The sequence below is a fragment of the Hyaloscypha bicolor genome (assembly GCF_002865645.1).
Source record: "Hyaloscypha bicolor E unplaced genomic scaffold K444scaffold_190, whole genome shotgun sequence".
Lineage (NCBI taxonomy): Eukaryota > Fungi > Ascomycota > Leotiomycetes > Helotiales > Hyaloscyphaceae > Hyaloscypha > Hyaloscypha bicolor.
In genome coordinates this window covers 100,087-116,765 of record NW_020194692.1, presented here as the reverse complement: position 1 = coordinate 116,765, position 16,679 = coordinate 100,087, and the positions used below count along the sequence as shown (strand labels likewise).

Here is a 16,679-nt window from a genome sequence, read left to right as displayed (position 1 = left end):
GCAAAACCTGGACTTTCATTGCCGATAGCGTATGGCAATATTGCTCCATATTCGTGACCAAATTGACATAGAGCTTGGTTGTTCGGTTCGTCCTGTGCGGCTGGGGCTCTCTCTCCAGTTCGGAGGACATTGCTCACCGCAGCGGCATCCAGAAGTGGTATGGCGCTCGGCGAGAGATTGTAAATCGAGGCCCTTTATCTAATAAGTAAATTAAAAGGGTAGGGGACTCATCAGGCTTCAGCTGAGCCATGGAGTCCCACGTGATAATGAGTTTCATTGGCCGAGGGTTGCTGAAAGAATGAGGCAGGCGACACCAGTGAAGGCGGTGGCGAGGGTGAGGGTGAGGGCAAGGGCATGGGCATAGTGCCAGTCAGCTATGGCTTTCGAGCCAATGTGCGTGTGGAGTTCATGCCGGGTGTCTTGGTTGGAGGTAACCTATGAGTGGACAAAGGTCGAACTTTCAAATGAATCCCGAGGGGGGAAGGAGGCCTACTTGTACTGGAGCCCGCACATTTGGTTGGGTTCCTCCACAACCTTGTTTTGTGCTCGGGTCAGGAAAGGAGTAAGCTTGCTTCCGGATTTCTCCCTGTTTCATTCCCTTCTCATCAGCACAGTCACACATTCACCGTTGAGACATTACAAATTCAAAGCGTCGTTCTGTCAATCTCAACGATCAACTCATACTAAGATCATCCTACTAGTCACAGCTTCAAAATACTCCCTGGGACAGAGTCGAGGTGGGCAAATACGCAACGTACCACAATACACTGGTCAAAGAGCTTCCCAACCGTAGTTTCAGGTCCACCTCCACCATATATATGCAGCTAGGGCACGGGCAAGAGGTTTTCAAGAAAATGTTCCCCGGCGTTGTGGGCTCCGGTCAGTATTTTCTACTCCTCATACCTGACCAGGATCTCATTATTTTCCAACGGCCACCAAAAGCATCACATTCGCCCAGCAAAATGTCATCAGTGCAACAAAGGCTTCCCAACTCGGAAGGATCTTGCGAGGCACGATAACAGCGTACACAACACCACTATCAAGTACTTCTATCCTCTCGACTTTTGCCAGGACTCGTTGAAGCCCGAAAAGTTGCGTTGCCGGACGCTCGGGTGGAGTAGGAAAGATCATTGGCGGAAACACATGAGATCTGAACATCATGCTACTGAGGATCAGTTGAAAATACACTAGAGCAGTGGGATCTCGATGGCGGTTTTAAAGGACGGGGTGTGGCGTCTTGCCTTACCGCACAGCAAGGTACCTGATGAATCGATATCTGCGGAGCAACTCACTGAGCTTGAACGACAACGTTTCTCTCAAATTTTATAGCTTCGAAGAGTCATTGTTAGAATCACTCTTTGCCCTGTGAACAAGTTCGGAAGAAGTTAGATGATATTTCATCATGCAATTAAACTCTTTTTCAAACTATCAAGAACAATTCCCAGCATCCCTGTCAATTTCCATTTGCAGTTCAATCTGAATCATTCCTCGCCCCTTCCCTGCCATAAAGAACCTTAAGGTCAACAACCACATCCCCTTCCTTCCTAACTGAAAGCCGTCAGAAAGCCTCTCGCCCCATACGATCAACAAACAAAAGTCTTCGGGAAATGAATCATTGTCTGCCCCGAAGACGCCGCGTGAAACGATCGGCATTTGCGATATATCAGCGTCGTTCCCGAGGAACTTATTAGTTTAGAATGAGGCTCCTATGCAATGAATTGAGGCGACTAGGAAATTATTTTCAAATATCTCCTGTTCCTTCTCTAATATGTTATTTTGCATCAGATCTTTCACGAGTGTGAGAAGAGGTATCGTGTGATACCTTGATAAAAGCTAACGTCTAATGAGGGCGGTGTAAAATGATGACGTGAGGGGTCTTTGATGAGGGGTGCACAAGTCTGTGTTATTTGGCAGAGGAAAGGGTGAAATGAAAATACTGCAATTGTTGTGTAAGTTACTGGCTTGAAGCCCGAATCTCTTGTTTCCGTCTCAATGAAGTTTGGGTCATCGGACATTTATTTTATGTGTCTTGATTCATTGCTATCAGAGTGCTGAGCTAGTTACATCCCCCTCTGGCCACAGCTATCTGACTCTCATGTCTCATCGCCATGCTCGCCATTTTTGGAAAAGAAAAGAAAAGGCAGCAGGGTATTCGCAGCATGTGCGTGCAATCGACGGGAAATTTGCAAGCAATTCCGCCACACCATGCGTGAACATTGCATCCGTGACCGAACTCCCATAAATGCATGCAATTGGTAGAGAGAAAACCTGCAGATCCTCCGTGACGTGCGCGAACATGCATCCAGGATGAATACCGAACGCCGACCAATGCGTGAAAGTATGCAAGCTTTTGGCGTCCGCAACGCCATGCTCATGAATGAAAAACAGAAAGAAGATAAACACCATTTATTGATCGGTCAGCAACGCAAAAGATGCTTTTGTTGCAGAATGAAAAGCTGCCAGAAGATCAGAAGCGAATAATAGTGACCGCGAGAACACCCAAAGTTTTCACTGCGGCACTGTCTTAGTCGTATCCGATCTGCATCGACAAAATATGTGCATTGGTACTGTACAAGAAGAGTTGTCGAGCTCGAAAATATCAGCCGCTGATAAAAGCGAAGGCTGAGACGATGCTCGATATTCCCCTTGCAAAACCCACTTTTGATTGTCAGTAAATTCTTCTGTGGAATGGCAGAAAAACTTGCTTTCAGTGAGCCCACCGAGAGTCCTTCAGGTATTGGACCTTGTCCTCCTTCTTTGGTGGAGCGTTTTCAGTTGGCCGGCCTGGAATGGTTCGGTTGACACCCTGTGGAGCATTCCGGAGGTGTGGTGGACCGTAACCAGCAGGTTGAGGTCGCTGAACAGGTTGCAAAGGCTGAGCAGGTTGAGCAAGAGTGCTACCACTCCTAGAAACCTGCATGAGCTCCTGTGTCACACGATTGTTGAACTCAGCGACATTGAAGGGAGCAGCAAAAGGCTGAGCTTGTGGAGGAATAGTGGAGTTTGGCCAGCCACTGCCTGGAGTCGCATGGGTTTGGTTGATTTGCGTATTGTTGTACGAGAAGCCGCCTGGAGCGGTCTCGGACAAGGGTTGTCTGCCAGTCTCGAATGGGCGGTTGGATGTAGAAATTTGGGCATGGCCCTGAGACTGACGACCAGAGGCAGTAGCGGGTGCATTTGGTGCATTCCAACTTGGCGTAGCCCATTGAGAATCCGCCAGAGATGGCATTGCATTTAACACCTGGTTCATAGGATCATTTGAGAGGTTGAGCTCACCGACTGGTGTGTCCAGTAAGGAATTGCCGCCAGTCATCTCAACATCCGACGTAGATTGTGATGGAATCCGAGTATGGCCAGAAGTAGGGGCAAGAGTATCAGGATTCTGGGCAGGAACTCCATTATCCCAACCACCGTTGTTCGCAGGAATAGGTTGAGCCGCAGCTATAGTTTGCTGACCCCATCCAGAAGCAGCCTGAGCCTTCTGAACAGGAGCAGTAGGAGCCGTACCCCAACAAAAGCCACCTTGAGTCGGAGTTGTGTTACTAAAATCACCCGTGTTGGATGGAGGAACTGGGGCCGATCCGAAACCAGCAGCCTGAGTCAGAGTTCCGCTGCCAGAACCAGCATCCAGTTGCAATTGAGCCCATCGAGTTGTGCCCGCAGTATCCCATCCACCGCCAGTTTTAGCAAGAGTGGGCTGAGATTGAAACGCAGTCTGTTGAACAGAGGCTCCCCATCCAGAAGTTGTCGGTGCTGAAGGTGCCGGAGTAGCAGAGAACGCGAAAGCAAAACCGTTTGATTGAGCCGTGTCAACAGCAGGTGCCCATCGAGACTCGAAGAGCATTGGCTGCGCATTTGCGGTATTATTGGTCATGCTTGTGTTACCAGCCATGTCGGGCGCATCAACAGACGAGTTCGCCTCGGTGCCTTGCTTTTTGTTGCTGACCAAGTTGAGCCAGTTTTGTTGATCGACATCCGCCTGACGGCGTACGGGAACAGGGGCGAGGGTGGAACCAGGACTTGTCACTGTATCAAGTCAGTACAGAATGGGTGGCAAGACAAGATCATCAACATACTGTTGATAAGATGAGAAGGATGAGCAGGAATCGACATGCCATCGGAAGTGATCTCCAAGTATGCTGGAGGTTGTTAGAAGAAGTAGGATCCAGGTTGGAGGGAGAACTTACGACGACCTGTCATCTTGGAGATATCCTCGAGAGCCTTGCGGCAGGAATCCTGACGAAGATGTGCCGGAATGAATGGCTTCGAAGGATCATCAGGGCTCCAGTTGCTGACAATACGTACACGACCTGGTGGGGTCGGAATGCGACTGACTGAATTTTGACCTGGCTCGACATTCTGCGAAGTTTGGAAAACTGGAGCTGGCTGTTGCTGGAACGTTGGTGGGGTCGATTGAGGATCTTGCGTAACCTGGCCTTGCTCGACATTTTGCAATGGTTGGAAGGTAGGAACTCGCTGCTCCTGAAGCTTTGGCGGGCTTGGCTGAGAACATTGGGTGGTCAAGATGGAGCTGCGAGTCGGAGATCTGCTGCGAGACTTGGGAGGAGTTGCTACAGAGTTCAAGGGACCGATAGTATGACTACCCAAAGTACCGGCTCCACTGTCGTCCAACTTGGCCCATCGGGTCTTGGAGACATCGACGCGGCCTCGAAGATGAACTGGAGCTGCTTCTCGAGCAGTCGGCTTTGCAATTGGCAATGGAGTGCTTGGTCCAACGCTGTAAGAGGCTCCGCCACCATATCCAGCACCGCTGCCAGAGCGAGGAGTGCTGGACGCGCTATAGCTTCCACCGCGGCCTGGTGAAATACCAGATCCAAGGCCACGGTTGAGACCACTGCCGCGAGAACGAAGGGGACGGGACTTGTTCCCAGCCTGAGTCAAACCTGCATTGAAGGACTTGATTTCGTCTAATTGTGCCTGGGTCACCCCTTGGGGAAGACCTCTAGGGCCGCCAAAGCCACCACCTCCACCGCTGAATGAAGCCATAATGGCGTAGATCGATCAAGATGCGTGGATGCGTGGATTGAAAGTGATGTAGGGTTGAACGCAATTCAGGGGATGCAGAAGGTGCGAAGGGAGGGTGGAGTGTTGAAAAAAGAGTGCTGAAGGAGGAAGGTGTTGGGATGGAAAGGTTGTTATGGGGGAAATTTTGTAATTGAAAGGAAAAGCGTGGAAGGGTGATATCGGCGGCTTGATGTGACAAAACAGTGAACCGCCAGATCCTCCGAATGGCTTCAGAACAATGGGATCCGCTTTTCTGACTAAACCTAAATTCGAGTGACCTTATTTGCTGATTTCAAAGAGGGGTAGTTGAGGCTAGCGGGGATGTTTGGTCAAAACGGTCTGATGGGCTGTTGTTGACATCGCCAACTTGCCTCTTTAGTTGAGACTATCAGCACCTCAGCACGATTGGGGCAGCACAACAAAGGCAAGGCAAGGCAAGGCAAGGCAAGGCAAGGCAAAATTGAAAGGCCTCTATGATGGCAATGACCAATTGACATTCATCTTTGATCTCAACTGGTCTCTTCAACGCACCGAAGTGTCAATTCAAAGGTGAACACGTGCCTCGCACGTGCAAGTCACGGGACTGCTTCACTTTGAGCAGACACCTCATGGCCAATGTTCAATGACTGCAGGAAGAGATTCAAGTAAAGAGGAGCCGATTTCTATTAGTCCATATTGTTCGTTGATGCCTGAGAAAGCCCCTCAAGCTGACTTCTCCACTTTCTTTGCTGCTACATGTACAAAGCTCTCGATAGCATTGATCTTCAGAGGCAGATACTCAGACTTCTTTGCCTCTTCTAGCCAGGGTATCTCTATAACAGGCACACACTCTCGAGCAAGATCTACAAGCGACTTAGAATGTGGAGCACCATCCAGTATACCAATGAAAGAGACTCTGGGAAGAGCAAGAGCTTCGGAGAGTCGGGCCTCGCAGCCCTTTGGGAGTTGGACAAGTCTCGTGACCGGTAGCTCCGGATTTGCAAGAGACGCAGTGGTAACGAGTTGAGGTAGATGCGCACGTAAAATTGGTGGCTGCGATGCTTGAGTGACGAAAATGGCAGAGAAATGACGATGAACATCCTCAACGAGAAGCTCCTTTGCAGTCTCGCCTATATCTTCAGAAGCTGGAAGCTGCGTAGTGTCGCTCTTCTCGCTCTTTTCCTCGGAGATGGAGGATTGCATGTTCTGAGCAGCAAGTTCCGGAGGCTTTTCAGCGTCGTTCAAAGCTTGATGCTTCGCTCCCGACGCCAGAGGGTGCGAAGTTTGGCCACCAGTTCTCTTTTCGCTCTTTTCTGCAGAGGAGCCAGGCGATATATATTGGCCAGCACCATTGAGGGGCTTTTCAGAGATATTTAAACCCTCGGCATTTGCTTCAGATGCGGGACGCTGGGAGACTTGACCAGCATCGATCTTGCTCTCAGCTGCTGGCTTCGGAGACTGTGGACCTCGACCAGCATCATTCTTCTCGCAGTCAACGTTTCTCAACGCCTTTGACTTCTGCGACAAGGTTTCTAGACTTCGAGTAATACTGTTCAAGCCAACCACAACAAATGAAGAAATTTCTAGTGGCGGAGGTCTCGGAAAATCCGATTCCTCTCCTTTCAACTTGTCTTCCTTCCTCTTCCGCTTCTTACTTCTCTTGCCTTTCGATGGCGTGGTGTTGGTTGTTTGGTATTGGCCAATCGGTGATAAGAGGCTGTGAAACACTGGTCAGACTATCTGGTCTTCTTTGATAGATGAATAAACAATGACTGTGCCATTGTGGGTCGATGCTGGGGATGGAATGTTCTATGTACCTGCAGAGAAGCTCTAGGATCATGTCCTGGTTCTGGGGCGAGATTTCGGGCCTAAAACACGTTAATTTCACGTTCTATAATCAACTATTGTGTCAACATACCATTTTATCTCTGTGAAAGGGGATTCAGACTGAAAGATGGTCTTTGGTTTAGTGGCCATGGCTGGATGACGCAGGCAGCAGGTTGCCGATCGGCGAAATTTATTTTCGGCAGGCTTTCGTTTGTGGAGTGGACCTAGGTAAATGGGACCAGGACATCACGAAGTATCAGGGCAGACTTCAATTGATTTCCCCTTAAAGAATTGAGAGTGTAGTCTTCGATGGTGTGTCGCTTTCTTATGTTTGCCCTGGCACGACATCCGATAACATCCGCCAATAATTTATGGCGATTCGGTGCATCAATTGATCGTCTCGGCATCACCTCCACCAAGCGGCACTCCTCAATATCCCAAGCCAAGTTGGACATTTCAAATACTCCCTATCTTATATTCCTCTACGTTATCACACGTTCAATAGACCACTGCTCTCTTTAAATATCATGCATATTCTAGAATATTAAAGACCTCTGCCCAAGTACGATAGACAAATGTCCGACTTTGATAATCAATGCTGCTTTGTATGTCCATCTTGCAGCCTGGAAGTCTCTTGTCTGGTTTGCTCGCTTACCTGTTTGACAGCCCCGCCTTACCCCTTTGCGTTAGCGTCGATGTTAGTCGGTAACGCGTTGAGTTCGTGGAGGGGGAAGCTCTTCGATAAGCAATTCTGAAGTCGAGAGCTTCACAACCCATCTTCAAAATTGTCCTGGATGCTTCCATGCAGCTGGCCTGGCCACACCCCCAGAATTACTTCTAGATCTGCATCTGCCATCTGCACACCTACCAAAGGGCTCCTCTGACACCAGATACCCCTCCAAAAGCTTCTCCGACCTTTTCCCTCTCGCCTAAAACCCGTCAACCTCATGGGCTTCCTCACCTTATGCCATCCCTCTTGATCAGCTTCTGAGCTCTTCAGCTGCAGGGCTATTACTGCTCACGACACTCCCCGAAGCAGTTGCCTAGCGTACCTGCCAAATGGATGAGGCTCGGCGAGAACGTGCGATTTCCTCAGAGCCTTGCTCAGGACGCCCAAACCCCTTCGACGACGTCACCGAGCAAGTTTCGCGAAAACGACAGCGAGTCTCCAACGGAGGATCACGGAGTCGGTCGGTGGACACAGCTCGGGATACGGACGTTGTGCCGGATTCAATGTTGCTGCGAGAAGAAAATCCCAAGGCTGAAGCTGACCCTCCTCCTTCCACCCCTACGCGAGAGCCTTCCGAACAACCACCTACAGAGCCAACCTCGAGTCGAGTCACCATAAACCTGCGAACCAACCGACCTCTCGAAGCCATACCCTCCTCTCCGCCATCTCCGTCAACTCCCTCCAAGATGGTACATGCGGCAGACGATGCTGGTACCCGCATCAGCGTTGAATCAGAGAGCGATGCACTATCCACTATCCCACCAATAGAAACTCCATCATCTTCTGCATCCCCAATAGGAAGTCCACAAGTTGAGCTTGTCGATGATTTGGAGTTCATCAACGATGACCCGCCGGTGGCCATCATCAACGATGATCCTGTCTATCTCGATCCTATGTTAAACTTCCCATACAATGCTGAAGGAGAAACACTGGCCAATACGATCGGTAGACTTGCTAGATTTCTTCAATATGGTACGTGGATCCAATACCAATATGTAACCTACAATTATTGACTTCCGCAGATGCGATTGATGACGATATAGCCTTTTGCAAGATCCGTGATTGGATTGAGCAATACCTACTTGCGAACCAAGATCTCGAGTCGTTCTATCGAACGTATGCTAAGCATCGGGAATTCTGGGGTGTCCTTCCGGATTTAATATGGGCTTTGAGTTATCGCAGGTGAGCCTCCTTCTTCCTAGTCCTCCGGAATCTCTTGCTGACTTCTTAAGCCGCTTCTTTGGAGACTTCCTTCGTAAGAGCCGCGAGAGTCGCCAGGCGCTGACTGAAATGCTCTGCCAATTTGCTCGACTTGCTGGTAAATTTTTGGCCATGGATGTCCGAACATTGGAGTACTATGCGCGGGCGAACAATGATCAGGAGCCGGATCTTGGATCTCGTGTCTACCTTTGCGCCTTCAGCTTTCTGCTCCGAAAAGAGGAACATTCGCACATTGGCCGCAATCTCGAGACGCATTACTCGTGGAATTGGGATGATGATGCTGCTCTGATGTCCGACAGCTTTCAGACCGAAGGAGGCACCATCTTGGCTCTGACTAAGCTCGTCCGAGGGCAGTTGAACTTTATGTCACGCAATCCAAAGGTGGTTGACACCTTCACCGATCCTTGTCGAATCGCTTGCAAGCTCTTTATTGATGCAGCTGCGAATATCGAGGATGGAGATCAACAACACCCACAAATCAACCAAGCTGCTCGGCAAAAGATATCCCAAGGGTACGACTTTTACACCCTTATGTCCGCTGGTCTGGAGACCATAATTGATAAACACGTTACCTTCCTGAGCCAAGATGCTGCGGCTGCTCACTTGTATAACCTACCACTCTTCTTGAAGGTTGCCATAAGCCAGGAAGTTTCCGCAGCCCGCGACCTCCTTGAGACCAAGCGACGTCAGCATACTATGCTAGTTCGAAAACAATTTCCAACGGTCATATCCAAAGAATGGAAGTTCACCATATTGAAGAAGCTTATCACTTCAGCGCAAATGCAGTTGCGTGTGATTGGGGTCACAACAATGTGTTCGGATTTGCTCGAGTTATATCAACGCAACAAGGGACCGGATCCAAGTTCCAGCCCAATACTCCTGTATTTTGCTGAATTTGTCCTTGAAAATCAACTTGTTGACTACATTGTTGGCATTGGATCTCACCCAGAAATCATCAATGAGAGTAACAACATCCTCGGGTTCTTGATTGTCACAAAGACCTACAAGTCGGCTCAGACCGATAAGATCTGGCAGACTGTCATGACCAGCCAGGATCCTAGAGTGGTAGAGGCTATCCTGCGAATGGTCATGCGTTGCCTGAACTTATACGATTATCGCTCTCTCCTCTACCTTTGCAAGAAGGTGTGCGATGTCCCCATTGAGTCCTTCACTGTTCCGATGCGGGAGTTTAGTCAAAACCTATTCAAAGATCTTGTGGTTAAAGCGATGTCCGATCAAGTTCATTATCTTGGAGCTCCGCCTTACGATTTGTGTGTACGACTCATCCGCGAGTCCTCGATCATCTCCCCCGAATGCCCCACAGGATATCCTGAGATACAAGCCTTTGCAGCTAGCCGATTGCGAGAGCTGCTTCAGCAGGGTCCAGGACCTGAAGCTCGCACTGCTATCTATCTCAGCTGCCTAGAGGATATCTCGAGTAGAACCCCTACGGCACCGGGAAGCATATGCGTTATCAATGCACTTCTCCGGCAAAATAATCCAGACCTGCGAAGACTGTGCAACGACCACAGCCTAACACAACTGGTGGTTGAGGAATTGGAGTCTGCTGTTGCCGCAGATCGTCATTCTACGGCGAGAAACAGCCCTGCTGGCAATGCCCGCCGTGAATTACTGATGTCTCTCATTATTCACGAACCAGCCACAATTAATCCAGATCTTGGCAAACGACTCTGGAACGTTCTCGTCAGCAGCGGATCGAAGTCTATTATCGAGCGCAATTCATCTTGGTTAATTCTCAATAGCGCGACAAAGAAATCCTCGACCAAAAACGTCTTCATTGCGTCGTGCTACCGGGACTACCTCCCAAAACTCCCTCCACATTGCTTTACCACCGGAGCTCTGGATTTTGCAAGAGAAGCCATAGTTGCTTGGCTAGACGAGATCCGACCTGACTTTATTGCAGAAGACCGGACCTTTGAATCTCAGGCACTGGAGCAACTTTGGCGCATGATCTTGACCGCCCCACCAAACACCATTGATGCGGCTGCCATCAACATTCTTGTGGAGGTCTACGTCGACCATTCACTCATTTTGGCATTGCCACGAGCAAAAGCAAGAAGCATCCATCTAGCGTTGGTTGATCGTTGTTTGGATCAGTTGAAGACAGCTGCTTCTAAGTTGAAGACTTTCAGTGATGGCGCATCGAGTGGATCCGATGAGGGAATGGTGATTGTGGCATCAGAAGACCAATTTCAGGAGCAGGAGAAGATTTTTGCCCGATCGTTGGCCGTATTGCGAGAGTTTTTACGTGCCTACCAATCCAAGCCGCAGTTTGCTACTCCTAAAGCAAGATCGCTGACGACAATTACGACGACCGACGTCGCAGGCGAACCTCTGACTGTTAAGTATCAATCCTTTGATGGCAACAAACACACAGAGGTCAAGAGTTTGACACTCGGAAAGTTGAATACAGCTGCAGCTCTATTCGCTAGTCTCCAAAAGGTCACCGGATTCAAGAACTACAAAGTATACTGCGGTGGCAAGGAATTTGACCCCGACGAAATCGAAGTATGCAAGTCTTTGGATGATCTCAACCTGAACGGTCTCGTCCTTATCCAGCGCCGCGAAGACTCGGATGGAATCCCAATCCACCTTAATGGGACGAAGCCAACTCTCGAAAACGAGATTATGAAGCACTTTGATGACTTATGGGGCTATCTCAGCATGCATGAAAAGGTGGCTCAAGAGGTACGATTACATCTTCCACCCCTCCTACAACATACTAACTCTTTGCCGAAGATTTACTACTTCTTGGTCAAATTCCCAGTCTACGAACGATTGCTGAGAGATTTTGACACCGACACACTACATTCTGAAATCTTCCCGCTCGGCCAACCATTCAAGTCTCTCTATGCAATCCATGCGCTGAAGGAGTATATTGTTGGCCAGACGCAAAAGGTTAGTTCTGCATACTTGCGTCAGCTAGGACAACTAGCTAATTTCAAATAGGGAAGTGTGAATGAGACTGCACTTACGAGAGCTGTTTCCCTGATTGTTGCCGCACTCTCAGATCGAGATGTCTTAGATCATTGTGCCAGTGACGACTTGAGGGATTGTCTTGCCCTGCACCTCATTGACTGCCTTGTCCACTTTCTGAAGGGTATATGAACCCAGAAATACTTCGATACAGTGTGCTAATCATGTGTAGAACCCATACCACCAGCATCCATTGCTCCCTATCTGAACGAAATTCTTCTTCAACGCCTCTTACAATTATTGCACGATGCAAAGGGGATTCAATCGTCACAGAATTCGGTACATCTGACCTGGAGAGCATTTGAAGCAATCCTAGAAGCTTCTATTCATAATCCAGAGCTTTGGGGTCACTTTGCTTCACATCTCGGCAGCAACACATTGCTGCGGGAGCTTCTTTTGGAAGATCCTCGTCCTCTCATCAGAAAGAGCGTTGCTAAGCATATCATGAGCAAATGCACCTTCAGTCCGAGGTAAGATCCGGATTTTTATTAAGTCTCTACTTTGGCGGCAACTAATACATTTCCAGTCTCGCTCAAGTCTCCACGACAAGCTTTGTGGTTGCTTTCTGGCCAATGATTGAGTCATTGATCATCGAAGCCGTTCTATACCCGTACCAGTGTGAAGAAATTTTCAGCCTAGCCCACACATTATTCAAGAGACTTGCCGAAACTTCAACCGACTTCCTGGATCTGGAGGATTGTGTAAAGCAGTGGGGTGGTTTGTTACTGAATCACAACTGCCAAGAGGTCGGCAACCCTATCTCGTACTTGTCGATTCTACTGACTATTTTGCAGAGTGTTGGCCATCCGGAAAGCATTGATTTGGTGGCCCAAGGACTTGCAAATCTCTTGTTCGATGCAACAGCCCTGGCGAAGACCTCCCAGAAGCTTATGTCCTGCAGGTAAATTTCTCAAGCCGAACCATAGGTTGCACGAGCTGACATTAGTAGCACAATCGGAAGTGCTTTGTTTCGCCACCACCTTTTCCCTGATCTCTCAGTGGACGAGGACGAGGACGACATCATTGTCCCAAGAATTCCTCTCCTCAACCCACTGACTAGGCGCACATTGACGGAAACCATCTTCTATCTAGTGAAGGATGACGAAGCACAGTACAGAAACATCCTGGTACAGTTGGCGGTACTAGTTCCGTATGCTGCGATTGAGGATGGTATGTCACTCCTCATCATATGGTTTGTACATTGCTGATAATCCAACAGGCCCTTATGTTTACGACTTGGGCTTCCAATTTGACCGAAGCAAAGCTATCAGATCTCATACCGGTTATGTTGGTCTCCGCAACCTCTCGAACACGTGCTACCTCAATTCCCTCTTCACACAGCTCTTCATGAATATCCCCTTCCGGGATTTCATGCTGAATGCTCATGTGGCTGACGGTGGAGCATCTCAAAAGCTTCTTTCCGAAACACAAAACCTATTCAGCTACATGCAAAATAGTTATCGACGATTTGTTGACCCCGCAAACCTTGCCAACTCTATTCGAACCTATGAGGAAACTCAAATTGATGTTACTGTCCAGATGGATGTGGACGAATTCTATAATTTGCTCTTTGATCGCTGGGAGAGTCAAATATTGGCTCCAGATGCAAAGCGCAAATTTAGATCTTTCTATGGCGGCCAGCTTGTGCAACAGGTCAAGTCGAAGGAATGCTCGCACATCTCTGAACGTTTGGAACCGTTCTCCGCTATTCAATGTGACATCAAGGGGAAGAGCAGTCTTCAAGAAAGTCTTCAAGCTTATGTCGATGGTGAGATCATGGAAGGAGGTGAGAATTCCCGGATGATTGTTTGAAAACAAACTAATGGTTTAGATAACAAATACAAATGTTCTGGCTGTGACCGCCACGTCGATGCCGTTAAGAGGTACCTATCATTTTTGGTCTTTCAAGTTCACCAAAGCTAATTTAATTCGATAGGGCATGTCTGAAAGACATTCCAGACAATCTGATCTTCCATTTGAAGCGATTCGACTTTAATCTACGAACTCTCCAACGCAGCAAGATCAATGACCATTTCTCCTTCCCAACGAAGATTGACATGAGGCCTTACAAAGTGGAGCACCTGATGGACAATCCCGAGGAGACGCCAGAAGATATCTTTGAGCTAGTGGGCATCCTTGTTCATTCTGGAACCGCAGAGTCAGGTCACTATTATTCTTTCATCCGCGAGAGACCATCAAACGGAGTCAAGGAGAATTGGATTGAGTTCAATGATGACTGTGTCACCCCGTGGGACCCGAATCAGATGGAGAATAGTTGCTTTGGAGGTCCAGACTACCGCGGCCCCGTCGACGGAGGCAACATCCAGTACGACAAGAGCTGGAGTGCATACATGTTGTTCTACCAGCGATCTTCGGAGCTTGCAGTACAGAAGCAAGGCTTGGAACGCTCAGGATTGGCAAGTCCGTTACGCTTACCAATACCCTCTCGACTGTCCAATCACATCGCTATGGAGAACGAGCTTTTGATGCGCAAGTACTGTCTATACGATCCGTCACATGCCAACTTTGTTACGAAGATGCTCTCCCATGTCAAACAGATCAATGGTGGTCAATGCTCTCAATCGCATACTCTGGAAAAGCTCGCTTTGACTGCTTCGCTCAATCACCTAGATCAAGTCATCGCTCGAACCAAGGATCTTCCGGATTTTCCAACTTTCATGGTAGCACTACGTCACATCTGTCATCAATGCGCAGAATGCAGCCGCGACTATCTAGAGTGGTACTGTGATCTTCCCGAGACTCTTCGTATGTTACTTCTCCGAAACCCTGATGCCTTAGTCCGGAACGAAATCGCTGCATCGATTATTGCCGCTCTGAACAAAGTCAATGCGGATGCGCCGTACGCATATGGCTTTGGCGATGATGACGAGGTAGACGCCGATGAATTGGAAGGAAGCGACCCACAATTGATCCAGCGGGTTGTGAAAGCCGTCAACAGACTTTGGGACATATTCCACTCCAATTGTCGTGCTTGGCCCGAGTACTTTGGCCTCCTCGCTAGTATCGCTAAGATGGGAAAGTGCGAAGCGACTCTGCTTTTAGATGCTGGCTACCTTCGCCGCACACTAGAGATGGTCAGTGCAGACGTGCAGTTGCCAATCAGCCCTCAGTATTCGAGGATGCTCAATATCATCTCTAAGCGGATTGCGACACGCCCAGTGTCATTCGAGAGTGTGATTACACTTCTATACAGGCTCGTCGATACTTGCGATGCCTCGATTGACACCGTTGCCGATGACGATGACCGAATTGATATTGCGATGAATAACATGCCGATTCCACTTTCGGTCAGTGAGCGCCATTTGCTGCTGCAGCACTGGACAAGAAATAATGCCCACATCGTGGTCGAAAAGCTTGTCCAAATCCATCAGAATGACTATGATACAGAGGCTCTCATCATTGCCCTTCTTGATTGGCCGGAGTCGTTGGACCTCAACATCTTCGCAGCCATCACCCATGGCATCAGAAGAACTGTCTCTTCAGCTCCTTGTGGCCCCTTCCTCAAAGCAGCTCTGACCTATTGTCAACACTCGAGAGAGCCTAGAGCTCTCGTAAACATGGTTATGCATGTTACCAAGGTTGCGACTCATCTTGACAACACAGAGGGGAAGGAGTTTCTACAATTCTTCAAGGAGGTCATGCAACTGCAGTACGATCATAGCGATATGGAGAAAGAGGAAGTCTACAGGTTCTTTCTTGAGCAGGCCACCCAGTGGGGCCCGGGTCTGCTGACGTACTACGATACTATCGTTCGGGCTGACACGGAGGACTTCCTTCAGGAGTTCATACTCAGGCCTACCTCTGACGCTATCGAAATCACAGTGTTGGAGGACGAAAACGAGGGCGAAAAGATCAAGGTGATGATGCAAGTTGGTCAAAAATTGGGAGTTGCATGTCTTGATTACCTGCAAAACACCTATGTTCAACCACGTCAAACGGTGGTCAGAGCAATGCTGGCAAATATCCAGACTGTGATCGAGGCTTGCCAAGAGTTCTTCGATTTCGACAGCAAGGATAACCTGACACGTCGATTCGCTGAGATGTCTGTCTGTAAGTTGTTCAGCCACCCTTTCTCTTCCAAATTGTAGCTGACGACTATCTAGCTGTTCTTCCAGCGATCAAGAAGATTATGGTTGAGGAGGCTGATGAGGAGGTTTCTGGTAAGCATATCCGCATACCCAACTTGTTAACTACCGCTAATTGTTGCAGACTGGGACGGCTCAGAAGGAGACTACGACGGTTCATCCGAGCCCATGGACAGTGTCGCCGAACTCGGCCCAGCTGACGACGATGCAGCACTATGATATCTCTTCACTCGCAACGAATTTACGACTTTGCTTTGCTTCTCGTGGTTTTGCTTGGCGTCGGCAGCGAATGGGGAATCAAAACATAAACTGGCTTGGACGCCTGGGGATAGCTCTGGCGCAAAAAAGGCGTACTTTATGGCATGCGGGCGTACTTTGGGATTGCTAATTATTCTGCCTACGCGGCTTTTCTTTGCATTTATGACTTCTTTGATTGGTGCGGGCAAGATTGGTATGAGTTTGGCATATTCTCATCGAGAGCAATGGGCAAACTGGTGGGCTTTGCTGAGGGTTTTCTCAAGAATACTTGATTATGCAATTCGGACTAGATGGGGCGTTATCTTGCTTTCGTGCGCCAGACTGGCAGTAGGCGGCACGAACCAAATGAGAATCAAGTGCCACCTGAACTCCTTTCCCTGTCCCCAGGTGATGCTCCACTTCTGTCTAGCGGTGAGAGCCGAGTCTTTCCACCGCAGGAACTTTCCACATTTAAACTGCTTATGGGAATCAAGATCGCTCATAAATTAAAGGTTCTAGATCAATAAACACTGACAAATCCACGATAAATGCTTTGC

The 16,679-nt window shown here is 48.7% G+C and overlaps 5 protein-coding genes across 5 annotated transcripts; 2 read left to right on the top strand and 3 right to left on the bottom strand.

Moving 5' to 3' along the window:
* The first annotated feature begins 327 nt into the window (after positions 1-327).
* On the top strand, positions 328-1,382 carry K444DRAFT_622624 (uncharacterized protein). The gene is made up of 2 exons (XM_024882136.1): positions 328-562; positions 702-1,382. Exons 1-2 carry the CDS (start codon positions 377-379, stop codon positions 1,017-1,019), a joined length of 504 nt encoding a protein of 167 aa, XP_024726449.1. The 5' UTR covers positions 328-376; the 3' UTR covers positions 1,020-1,382.
* A 604-nt stretch (positions 1,383-1,986) lies between these two features.
* On the bottom strand, positions 1,987-2,556 carry K444DRAFT_290293 (uncharacterized protein). The gene has a single exon (XM_024871647.1). The coding sequence runs from the start codon at positions 2,404-2,406 to the stop codon at positions 2,101-2,103; it is 306 nt and encodes a 101-aa protein (XP_024726448.1). The 5' UTR covers positions 2,407-2,556; the 3' UTR covers positions 1,987-2,100.
* Positions 2,557-2,707: 151 nt separating this feature from the next.
* Positions 2,708-5,007, bottom strand: K444DRAFT_638583 (uncharacterized protein; the record flags this gene model as incomplete). Its single annotated transcript, XM_024884280.1, has 3 exons — positions 2,708-4,026; positions 4,077-4,139; positions 4,188-5,007. 3 exons carry the CDS (start codon positions 5,005-5,007, stop codon positions 2,708-2,710), a joined length of 2,202 nt encoding a protein of 733 aa, XP_024726447.1.
* A 228-nt stretch (positions 5,008-5,235) lies between these two features.
* K444DRAFT_670777 (uncharacterized protein) lies at positions 5,236-7,127 on the bottom strand. Its single transcript, XM_024887671.1, has 3 exons — positions 6,923-7,127; positions 6,822-6,872; positions 5,236-6,721 (listed from the first exon to the last, which is right to left on the bottom strand). The coding sequence occupies exons 1-3, from the start codon at positions 6,979-6,981 to the stop codon at positions 5,728-5,730; spliced, it is 1,104 nt and encodes a 367-aa protein (XP_024726446.1). The 5' UTR covers positions 6,982-7,127; the 3' UTR covers positions 5,236-5,727.
* A 763-nt stretch (positions 7,128-7,890) lies between these two features.
* On the top strand, positions 7,891-16,104 carry K444DRAFT_638581 (ubiquitin C-terminal hydrolase-like protein; the record flags this gene model as incomplete). The annotated part of the gene is made up of 14 exons (XM_024884279.1): positions 7,891-8,533; positions 8,584-8,743; positions 8,794-11,491; positions 11,543-11,701; positions 11,753-11,903; positions 11,952-12,249; positions 12,306-12,525; positions 12,574-12,680; positions 12,729-12,949; positions 12,999-13,565; positions 13,611-13,662; positions 13,716-15,850; positions 15,904-15,960; positions 16,010-16,104. 14 exons carry the CDS (start codon positions 7,891-7,893, stop codon positions 16,102-16,104), a joined length of 7,563 nt encoding a protein of 2,520 aa, XP_024726445.1.
* Between the last annotated feature and the right edge of the window lie 575 nt (positions 16,105-16,679).